This window comes from Fibroporia radiculosa, assembly GCF_000313525.1.
Source record: "Fibroporia radiculosa TFFH 294 genomic supercontigs, scaffold1148, whole genome shotgun sequence".
Lineage (NCBI taxonomy): Eukaryota > Fungi > Basidiomycota > Agaricomycetes > Polyporales > Fibroporiaceae > Fibroporia > Fibroporia radiculosa.
In genome coordinates this window covers 13,022-24,433 of record NW_012133269.1, presented here as the reverse complement: position 1 = coordinate 24,433, position 11,412 = coordinate 13,022, and the positions used below count along the sequence as shown (strand labels likewise).

Sequence of the window (11,412 nt, the reverse complement as noted above, 5' to 3'; positions counted from 1 at the left end):
CCGGGACCGACGGCGGTGACAACGCCGGCAGCCTCGTGTCCAAGGACGAGCGGCTGTTGCACGACAAAGTCGCCGTTGCGGCCGTGCTGGTAATAGTGAACTAGGAAAACTCAGGGGTAAACACAGGTCGTAGTACGAATGAGGCGCGAGACATACGGTCGCTGCCACAGAGACCAGTTGCGACCACGGCCACCTGGACGTAGCCTTGCTGTGGTGGCCAGAGGGGGCGCTCCTCGTAGCGGAGGTCCTTGGGGCCGTGGAGGACGGCAGCGTGCTGAGTGGGGAGGGCGACGGGGGACATGGTTGCGGATGCGAGTCGGGAGGGGCGATGGAGATGAGAGTGGAGAATACGACTGGAGCATTTATATTCGTAGACGAACGAGTCTCGTGAGGCGCGTGTGCTGGACTGAACCGCGCAGGGCGAGGGAGCCTTTCCCCCCCCCGGACCGACCGTCCGCGCCCCCTCTGCGTGATCGACAATATGCTGACGTAAGCACTACCATTTAGGGGCCGGCCTCCTCGCCCTTATCTGCGCCGGCGGGTGCCCCGGACCGCCCTCATTCGTCGATCGCTGCACGGACTCCGGACACTCCCCCGCCCCGCCGCCTCGGATCTCCGGCCCCTCCCCCGATCCGGCGACTCCCCGGCCGCGCAACCGTCCGGCGTCGTGCTCTTGCTCTCCTCCTCGTCCTGCTCCCCGCGACGAGAGTACTTATAGCGAGCTCGCCATGCTGCCTCCTCCTCCGTCTCTTTCCCATCTCCACCATGGATCCTACGCCAGCTCTCCCCGTCCTTGACCTTTTCTCCCTCGCTGGCCACAACGTCCTCATCACAGGCGCCACTCGCGGTACGTCGCTGTCGCATATACCCATCCTCCGACGGCAATATTCTCGCTGATTACACACCCCCTCTTCAATCGTATTCTTCTTATCTTCTTCAGGCATCGGAGCCGCCTGCGCTATCGCCCTCGCCGAATCCGGTGCCAACATATGTCTCGTCCAGCGCCCATCCACCACAAACAACTCTACCCGAGACGCCATAGCCGCCCTCGGCCGTATTGTCAAGACTGTCGACTGCGATCTAAGTGACTTGGAGGCCGTCAAACACGTTTTTCCTGCCGCCCTCGAGGCCATGGGCGGCGAAATCCATGTCCTCGTCAACAGCGCAGGCATCCAGCGGAGATCCCCGGCCGTCCAATTCGCCGAGCGTGATTGGGATGATGTGCGTCTCTCTCCTCCTTCTCGTGTTCTTTTCTTTCTCTTTCATTTCTCGGATCCGATTGGTCTCACCCTCAAGCTTTTGGCTCATACCTGCCGTGCGAATTCCTCCCCAATCCCTCAGCATCCCGGTTGCCTGCTCTCCCCGTTCACTTTGCTCGCGCGATGCCCGTGTCTGGGGCATGCCACTCGCTCTTGCATCATCGTTCCCACATTCATCTTCCTCTTCCCCTGACGTGCTCCGACACACTGGCCACATCCTTCGCATTCTCCCGTCCGGCGGTCCGCGATCGTGCAGTCTGTCGGTCACCCTTACCAACCACCAGATGATTTCCTATCGTATTCAAGGCGCTCGGCGATTCCCCACTTCTATGACTTTTTCTACTGATGGTGGATGCTGCACCCTGTCCGCGTGCCTCTATAACACCTGTCTAAATATGGCATTCCTCCTCGCAGGCCGAGGAGATGTAGACATTGCCGCCTTGCCTGGCATATATTTCTCCCATCGCACGCCAAAGTCTCTCTTAATGCGAACATTGCACAACACCTGTGTTGCAACTTCGTCCTACACCGCGTCGGGCGCTGCTGTCTTGTCCCTCACTCCCTTGATCGCTGTTAATCTTTCTTCGTGAAGGCGCATCTGACAGCAATTGTCCCCATCCGTTACGCGCGCCGTCTTCCCGTGTCGTAACCCTCGACGTCTGCCTATCGTGGCAGTCGCGCATCCCCCACAGCAAGCTCGCCATAGTGTTCCGAACGGCTGCTTCTCAGCTTCCGCTCCCCGCTCCACCTCTCGTTCTTCACGTTTCCGTCTACGCTGCGCCGTGCCCTGATCACCGATCGTCATCCGCTTCTGCTTCAACTCGTACGCGGTGCAGCGAATCTGGCGGACGGCCGATGCGGACAACCGAGGGTGTGCTTCGCGCATGTGCTGACCGTCTTCGCGTTCTACGTCCCTCCGTCGTCCACGCTCTTCGCCCTGCTCCACGACCCTTCGCGGCTGGATTGCGTCTCGCCCACATCTCGCCTAGGCCCCTTCTGCGCCTGGCCCGAGGTATGAATGGCCGTACGGGGGATATCGTGACGTCATTGCCGTCCGCGCTGCTGCCCTTTCCTACTTCGGCGCGCATTGGGATCATCGCTGGCTTGCTATTTCACGCTAGAAGGCATCTGTCCGGCTAGCTCGCCCTATGGGTAATGTTGGCTTGCCGGAGCGTTGCCGGTGTGAGCTGCGCGGGGCGGTCGTAGGGCCAGGCTCTGGCGATGGCTCTCTGCCATTCGATTCGTGGATACAGCCCGCTGCGCTTGCTCGTTCGCTCTCACGCACGCGCCCCGTGTAAGACATGAGCGGGGCGCGCCGTCCTCCGTTTGATGTCCCTGTCTTTCGTTGTCCTTTGCCTTTCGTCAGAGAGTGATGTCCGTCTGTCGCTTCTCTCGCCTCTGTTTTGCTTCGATCCTATTACGATCTTGCCTCATTTTTGCCGTGTATGCCCTCACGACTCGACCCTGACTTGCAGTATGGTGAATCTTGCAGGTCATTGATGTCAACCTCAAGTCTGTCTGGCTGCTTTCACAAGCAGCAGGCCAGCACATGGTCCCGCGACGCCGCGGAAAGATTATCAACATGTGCTCGCTATTGACGTTCCAGGTACGCTGTCATGTCGGCCATTCTGCCCGTCCGACAGGTTGCTGATCACGACGGCAGGGTGGCTTCACTGTTCCCGCGTATGCGGCGGCGAAGGGGGCACTGGGCCAGCTCACGAAAGCACTGAGCAACGAGTGGAGCAAGGATAACGTTCAAGTGAACGGTATCTGCCCAGGATACATCGCAACCGATATGTGGGTACTTGGTCGCTCTTGTCTCACGCCTGTTTATCCTGGGACCGTCTTTCCCTTTTCGCCCCGTTTATCGGACAGTTTTACCCTCATTTCGCCTCGTTGCAATAAGTGGGTCGAACCGTTTTCTGTTACGTGCGGCGATCAATACTTGCTGCTGCGGGTATCGCGATCCCTTGGCGTATCCAACATACGCCACCGCGCACGGGTTGTTCCAAGCGTAGTGTCGCTTTTTTTCCATCCTGGAGAGCACGTGTGCTCGTGTCGAACGGTCCCCTGACCACTGATATGTTCCGTGCAGGAACGAGAAGCTGCTTCAGGACCCCGCGCGGCTGCGACAGATCTCCGAGCGCATCCCTGCAGGGCGTTGGGGTGAGCCGCGCGACTTTGCAGGCCCTGTCGTATTTCTGGCAAGCAAGGCCAGCCAGTACGTGTGTGGGGAGTTGATATTAGTTGATGGGGTGAGTGCTTTCGCAGTTCCTCTCCGCGCCGCGGCGGCCTTCCGCCCCCGGTATGCGCGCATCAGCTTTATCTACGACGGCTAACCGCCTTTGCTACGTAGGGCTGGATGGGCCGGTGAAGATCCCTCTGGGGTGTCTTGGAGAATGTATGAACCGTAGTGAAGACCACGTCGAGATCTCCCCCACATAGCCGACGAGGTAGCTTGTACTTGTATCGGCATTTGCAATGAACAAACCTTCTGCGTCACCACGGTCATTTCCTGCTGCAACTCAGATGTCTTCTCCGCAAGGCCCTCTTTCCCTCCGCTTCGACGAGCCCCGCATCGTCGCTGAGCAAGCTGGAGCCTCTCTGCTGCATTCCTTCAGGGCTCCGTCCGACCCAGGCCCGGTGCGCCGCGTCGGAGGTCGGTTCCGAGATACGGACAGATCACGGCCGGAAGGTAAAACTCCGCTCCGGTCTGGCTCAGATCTGTCCTGCCCCGATTGGCTTGAGATCATTTCAGCCTTTCTTGGCACGGCTCATCCCGGCCCGGCGCATCCGGCGTGCGGGGGAAAGAGCACGTGCCCGCCCGGGTTTGTGCCAGGCGCCGCACGCACCAGACTCGAGGCGGTCGAAGCGGCCGGTCTCGAGTTTCGCGTGTGCAGCATCGCAGAAACAGGGTTCAAGAGGCAGACCGGTTAGTCGTAGCGAGCAGAGACGGGAGAAACGAGGTGGGCAAGTTAAGAATGGACTCTGCACGGTAATCTGGCTCACATGCGAACGTTTGGCCGGCAATTTACCGGTCCGATGAATGATGGTCACAGAAGAGTCATTCAGTCTTGCTCCAGGCGAGTCATTTTTGGCCCGTTCATCATTGCAAAGTTTAACGGACGGCCATTCGTGTGCAGAGACAGGGCGCGAGAATGGGCCGAAGGCGGAAGGCGTGAATGTTGGTTAACGGTTGCTGTAGCGCTGATGATGGTGAATGGTTCCGACAGGTCAGTCTCCGGGTTGCTGGCGAAAGAACAATGCAAGCACCGGAATGGACTAGCACAATTTGCGGCATCACATCCCTATCCGTGTGACGGCAGGCTCCAATGGAAACACAGTTGCCAGCTAGACCATGGCACCAGCGGAACTTATCCCGCTGCTGTTCTCGGGGCCCGTGCATTTTGCGAGACGAAGCTTCGCCAATGATCTTTGGAAGTGGGTTGGTTGGATTTGTGCATCACAGGTGAATACCTTCACACAGGATTCGCGGTCCGGTGTGAACCATGATTGAGGGGCCCCCTGGATATACAGCACATTCTTCGCGACCGACGAGCTCTCATAATGATGGCGCGCGCTGCCGACTTGGAGTCGGGAACGTGCCTCGCACGTTGCATAGAGTTGAGTCTAGCTCGCATTGGCTAGAGTCGAGGCCAGTGACAGCAGACCCTGGATATTCGACGGGGGATTGCCTGCGGTGGGGCTCCGCCTGGTGAGCAGATGGCTGGAGATTGGCTAGATAGCCTTTAAAGCGCGCAGCGCGGAGGACGTCAATGCGAAGAAGCCTCTGGCTGGAAAGATGGGCCCCTTTCGCTCCGCATGAAGGTGGCCTGACGTGCATCGTGCCCTCCACGGCAATGTCCAGTGGACACAGGGTCTCGTACAGATGGGAGCGGAAATTCCACCTACCATGCGATAAGACTGTGAACATACTTGGCGAAACGGTTCTAGTGCTGGGATTGCCCCGGCAAAACTTGTATCAGTGGCTGGAACTGCAAGTAGAGCACTCCAGTCTTCAGCGCCCCGCGGACGGTGTGCTGCCGACTACCATAACTTATTTGCCAGCGCCCCGCGGGGGTGACTTCCGCTCGATGTTGATCTCGGAGGCATGATTATTGGCTCCAGTAGACTTAGGGCGCGCGTTCGGACCGAAGCACTACAGAGGAATCTCGGCTGTGGGCAGAAGAAGCTTGAAACGTCCACTCGATAGTAAATTGATCCCGAATGGAAAGTTATTCTTGACAGCTACTCCAATTGTTGCGGCCTCTCGCAACGCTGCTCGAGACAAAGCGTCCTGAGCATCGATCCCATCAGAGCATCGGCGTTGATACGCGACCGTGAGTTGAGATCCCAACTCACAGCCTGGACGCGCGTGGCATCGTGGTCGCCCGGTCAGTACAGATGGACGATGGGTACAGATAGACGACCCGTGAGGACTTTATTGAGTGGCGAAAATGATCACGAATAGGCCAGTGTCAATACAGAGTTAGAGTGCGGAAGTTCGCGTAATCTGGATTCTAGTCGAGGTACATAGCTCGTTGAGGAATGGTGCCCCCGGAGATATACAGATAGGAAAGATGCCCTGGAAACTTTCCGCTGATGGGGAAACAATGGGCACAACATCTGATACCCGTGGAGACGCTCTGCTCCGTAATGGTAGGAGACAACGGGCGACTTGTTGACAGTGAGAACAAGTGGTAGCGCTGTCAGCACAGCACGTACAAATGCCGCTGGTCCCCTGGCTCGTGGACCCAAATACGAATTACGAAGAAACGTGTAAGTCTGTCTGTCGAAGGTGAGCATCTAGTGGAGTCCAATGTACGTCCTAGGGCATGAGTTCAAGGTGTGGGTGTCCCGGCTCCATTGCAATTGGAAAGATCTCTATATAATCCGAGCCAATCGCTTATCACCGAAAGGCGTGCTTGGAAGCTTACCTGGCTGTCTCCGATCTCGCAGCTGGGGCAGTCATTCAGAGGAAAAGAGGCCGCTTGATCATGCATGTACGGGCCCGAGATACGAAAAAATTGGAATAGATTGGAATAATTCCCAAGTGTTGTGTAGCTCTGTCATCGACAGGGTCAATGTACGATCATGTCATTGTTGAAGGCGGAGACCTAATTATGCATGCGTCAATGTGAAATAGTCTTACATATGGATCAATATCATACCACAGCGGGCCTCAGACCTGAGGAGTAGAGCTGAGGAGTGAACCTGAAGCAATGCGTAGGTGTCCTGCCTGTTAGTGAGAATGATGCCAGCAGGTAGACACCAGGATTGGATAGATCTCGTGCGCGGAATCGTCGTGCCGGTGAGCGCTCAGCCGAGGGGGTGCTGCGGAATTAAGACGGCCAGCTGCCTGCCATCTTCTGCCCTCAGGCCTTCAGGGATTAGGGAAACCGAACACAGGCTTCGACACGATGGAATTTAAAAAAACAGACCACGTGCCGAAGCGAGGGCTCGTGTATGAATGACTGACAGCCCACGGGCTGGCTTACGACAACGCCGAGGGTGCTGGACTCGGCAACCCGCGCATGCGCGATTATTGAGTATTGCGAACAACGAGGTGTGTCGTAGGTATCGGATATGTCCGGATCGGTGGACGAAGGGCTGGGGCTTCCTGTCGGATCCGTTCTGTTTTTCACAATGTCCGAAAGCCGAAGGCTCAATGCAGGGAAGTAGAATCACGAAAGCTTGAAAATCAGTCGCTGTTAGACTTCAACGCAAATTGGGAGTCAGATATGGCTGACGCGAATATCACTATCAGAAATCCATTGTAAATAACAAATTGGATCTACAGAACACATCGTTTTCAGTGGGAAAGCGAAGCAAATTTGAACTGCACTGCTCACTTCAGATTGGAACACCTACAAGTCCCTATATAAATAAGTGCTAAACTGGCAGTTTGGAGAGGCTATGAGCGACTGTACAGTCTTCGTAATCTCGGCTGCTCGATATCGACAAACGGCTTAACTTAGTGAGACATTTTGACCAAGGATCAAGGGTGAAAGCAAGCTCACGGACTCATCTGATCTACAGCACTCCTCTGAGCCACTCCACAGACAGCTTCACCTTCTCAGGATCAGGGTCCTGCTATAAATCGTAAGAACAGCCCATAAATTGAAAGCCTCCACGGCATAGATCAGCCCAGACCCGAGACCCTAGTATACTGCCGGCAGATGTTGCTCGAACAAATTTAACGGAAGCAAAGGAACGATACTCATTGATCGAGATCCAGAAGCGACTATCAAGGGCGATGTTGTACCCCATTAGGTAGGGATACGACCCTTCAAAGGCCTGGACACACTGGCCGAGATCTTGAAGGGTGATAAACGAATTGTATGCTGCCCTACGAAATAAGGGACATGGCGGCGAAAGCGTCGTCATCATGATCTAAATTTAATTCAACATCTATGTCGGACTCGGCTGCATGTGCGGCACCTGTGGTGTAAGGTGGTAGCCCACGCCATTTCTGTACCCTCCGCTTGAGTAAATGTTCCAGATCATCGATTGTTCGTGACTGGTTGAGAGCGGCGCGGAACTTGTTGAACCATGGTCTCCGTCCACTATTCAGACCAATGCTCAGCACTCCTGCCGGGACTGACCAGATTGGCCAAACAGAACTTACCACGGGTGATCAACAAAGTGTCTGATGTGGGTTTGTATGGTCTGAAGGGTTGCAGTATGCGGATGGTCTCTGCATAGATCCAGATATTCTAACGAGATTTCCACTGGATCGGGGACCGTACCAGAGAAAATACTAAAGATATGGTCTCGGCCGGTTTCCAAGAGATCTAGCAAACGAGGGCACAGATGCTCACCAAGGGTTCGCTAACATGCTTTCACCGACCATTATACCATCTGCGCCGGTCATCTTCCGATTACTTGCAATATCTTCCCACGTCCGCACGTTGCCATTACTGACAACAGGGACCCTGAGATTGTCCTTGAGTCTCCTGACTTGTTCTAGATCGGCTGCACCCTGTCGACGCCGCCGAGCGGAAACAGTCCGTGCATGCAGAGTTATCCATCCGGCACCTGCATCCTCCAAATGCTGCGCAAGAACCAGAGTAGCAGGAACTGGCTGACATAGACGCAACTTGGTGGAAACTGGGACGATGAACGAATGAGACATGGCAGATACTAAGGATTCCCCCATGAATTACGTTAGTGGTGCAGTTGAGGGTTGAGATCATACCCATGCTTTCAACAACAGGCCAATCTTTTTGCCCAAGCAGGTACGCCCCATAGTGTGCGTCCCGTGCGGCTTCCTGAGGGCAGCCGAGATTCAGATCTAATGAGCTTTAAAAGCTCGTCAAAAGTCCACAAACATACTTGATGCTCCGAGAAACTCACCTATTCCATCACAGTAATTTTGTACACATCTACCAGCTCTAACCACGATCTCGGGGTCATTGCCACAGAGCTGGACAACCACTGGTCGATCATTTGGATCACCTAGCTCGCGCAAATGGAAATCAAGATAATCTTTGTCGTTAAGCAACCTGTCCGGAAGCAGCATTTGCGTGTATACCAGACTTGCATTGTAGCGACGGACTAGCATTCTGAATGGTAGATCGCTTTGATTCACCATTGGTGCTGCGATATTGGTTAAATGATCCACGAGCGAGGAACACATAGCAACGGATTTGGCCACTAATGTGCGACGGGTCGAGAAAACTTGTTTTAATAAGAAGCTTGAAGATGTACTTTGATTAGATGGCTGGGCGCTTGCAAGCAATAACGGGAACGTAGCCTGCATTCGCCAGTTTGTAAAGTCACGTGAAAAACACTAGAAGCCAATAACCATGTTGGCTTGTATTGCAAGAACTGCTTCAAGTTGTGATTAAGCGCTGAGTAACTCTGTAACTTGGATCACCATTTCACCTCTGTTTAGACATGACTGTATAATCAAGTATAAATCTAGGGAAGGTTCGATTCATTGGAGACAGGTTCTGCCAAGTCATCTACAATGTTCCCCATTCCAAAGACTAGTCTTTCCAGCCCTTGACTTCCGTCATTATACGAATCATTGTAACGGTCATCGCGTGCTCTGCTCTCAAGATCATTACTGCACTTATGTGACAAATAACACAAGACACGTACGGCATATTCAACGCTGTATCCCGAACTGCAGCAGGCCTATGTGACATAAGGATGCATCTTAGATGATATATACTCTAAATTATAAACAGGGCGACAACGTACGGGATGGGTGCGCCGAGCACAGAATAGCAGATGAATAAAACCGCGAGAAAGGTAGATCGCAACCCAATCATCATGAAAAGAATGTATCGGCCGTCGCACTGAGCTGCAGAGGCTGATCAAATTAAATCTTAGCGACGAGTTCAATTGTTAGGTGCGCACTTACTATTCAATACCCCGCGTCGAACAAAAAAAAATAAGGAGTGGAGTAAGGAAGGAAACGAAATGAAATAGAATCTGAGCACTCAAACGGACTTATGTACGGTCGCATGCCCAGCATTTCTTCATCGCACGCCTGTCTAGATATCTGATGTTGTCATGCAGTCTGATTGAAAGAACTGTCAGCGTGACAGGAATAGTATCTCACAGCCAATTGGAATGTATGGAAGAAACGCCAATATGTAGTTTCAGAACAAATCAAAAGGGGCTCACATGCTGTGATCTACGAAGCGCGCGTATCCATGTAATATGCTCATAACATCCACTCAATAGTTTCACGCGAGTGGCTCCGGGGGTTGGGCGGTACAACGCCAAGGATTGATATAAAGAGCTGGATAAATCAGATTGTACTCACCTGAAGATTACTCCCAGGGAAACGATAAAAGCAAATCGTCGATGTGTCCATCAAGCAAGCTGTACCAGATCTGTTGAAAGAATGATCCTGAGAACGATGTCGACAACAGTAGGACTATCATATCCGCCTGCTCGGCAGGCACATAAGCATTCAAATCATTACTAACATCTCAACTACATGTCTCGGACGCCACAGTATCAAACAGACGCACTCAAACAATCCGTCCTGCCCAACGGTGGTCTTGCATGATACCATAAATTGTTGAAAAACCTGGTATAAGATGTTTCATGACTCAATATCCTATATAGGGATAAAGTAGGTCGCACGGTCGACCAGACAATTTCTGCGTTGCACCGGAATTCCCATTAGATGGTATACAAAGGCAAGACGTTAATCAATGAGATATTTCCGCTTGAAGTATGCCCGCAAATGCAAAATCTGCCAGATTCCTAGGCCAACTAATGAAGCCATTGTGAACCATGCAAAATTCTGCACACGGCCATTTGTTGAAACTAGCGGCTCATTGAGATTCAAATAGTTCAGATGACATTATTAATTCAGGACACTTACTATTTGTTGACTGGAAACGTTCCTCTCGCGACTTTAAATAATCCATCTCGTCGACGATCTCTTTTACAACGCCCTCCAATTTGCGCATTTCGGTTTCGAGCCCGGACAGTGACTCTTGGTTTGCAATTGCACTGCCACGACGTGTTAGCATGGGTGATTCCATATCAGAGTAGTAAACGGCTCACTTGTAATCCACGGCATCCGCACCAATGTCAATGTCAAGGTCAATAACCCTTGTCCTCTGCTTTGCCTCTACCGGGCCACCTGTCCATATATTATGAGAAATCATGAGATCTTCGAAGGCGACGAGCTTACCCTGCTTGCCTGGATCTATATAATTCCTGAAACAGACACCCACATCCTCCTCGGAATGCGCTGTAATCGCAAAACGCTTCTCCCCGCTGATGTTCTTCTTACTTAAGTACACGTTCCTATTCGGTCCAGAGTCCAGAATTTCGATATCAACTCGCTGGTGTTCGCCCGGACCAATGTTTGCTGTTACGATGACTAGTGCACCAGGATGGGCAGCATTCCAAATGCATTTCGGAGCGGGGAAACGCGAAGCTGGGAGAGCGAACTTGATGGCATGCGACGGGTGAGTAAGGAGGAGGAGGACTGTGACTACCAGGAGAATCGGAAAGCCAAAGATGTGGGGAGACCGTCGTGACATGAAGGCCGAAACGAACGACTAGGTGCGAGGGATGCGAGTGCTGTTCTGGAGGATGGCGGCGTGTCATCGGCGCCTTCTACGGGCCAGCGCTTGCAGAGCCTCCCGATCTTTTCGGTCATCCAGTCCTAGTAAGT

General features: G+C 53.3%; 3 protein-coding genes across 3 annotated transcripts; 1 reads left to right on the top strand and 2 right to left on the bottom strand.

Annotated features, from left to right (window-relative positions):
- Nucleotides 1-765: 765 nt before the first annotated feature.
- Nucleotides 766-3,598, top strand: FIBRA_02261 (uncharacterized protein; the record flags this gene model as incomplete). The annotated part of the gene is made up of 5 exons (XM_012324126.1): nt 766-847; nt 941-1,221; nt 2,752-2,865; nt 2,923-3,056; nt 3,355-3,598. 5 exons carry the CDS (start codon nt 766-768, stop codon nt 3,596-3,598), a joined length of 855 nt encoding a protein of 284 aa, XP_012179516.1.
- Nucleotides 3,599-7,608: 4,010 nt separating this feature from the next.
- On the bottom strand, nt 7,609-8,823 carry FIBRA_02260 (uncharacterized protein; the record flags this gene model as incomplete). The annotated part of the gene is made up of 5 exons (XM_012324125.1): nt 7,609-7,825; nt 7,888-8,019; nt 8,081-8,402; nt 8,458-8,553; nt 8,616-8,823. 5 exons carry the CDS (start codon nt 8,821-8,823, stop codon nt 7,609-7,611), a joined length of 975 nt encoding a protein of 324 aa, XP_012179515.1.
- A 1,605-nt stretch (nt 8,824-10,428) lies between these two features.
- Nucleotides 10,429-11,278, bottom strand: FIBRA_02259 (uncharacterized protein; the record flags this gene model as incomplete). Its single annotated transcript, XM_012324124.1, has 4 exons — nt 10,429-10,550; nt 10,609-10,739; nt 10,794-10,872; nt 10,924-11,278. The coding sequence occupies 4 exons, from the start codon at nt 11,276-11,278 to the stop codon at nt 10,429-10,431; spliced, it is 687 nt and encodes a 228-aa protein (XP_012179514.1).
- Between the last annotated feature and the right edge of the window lie 134 nt (nt 11,279-11,412).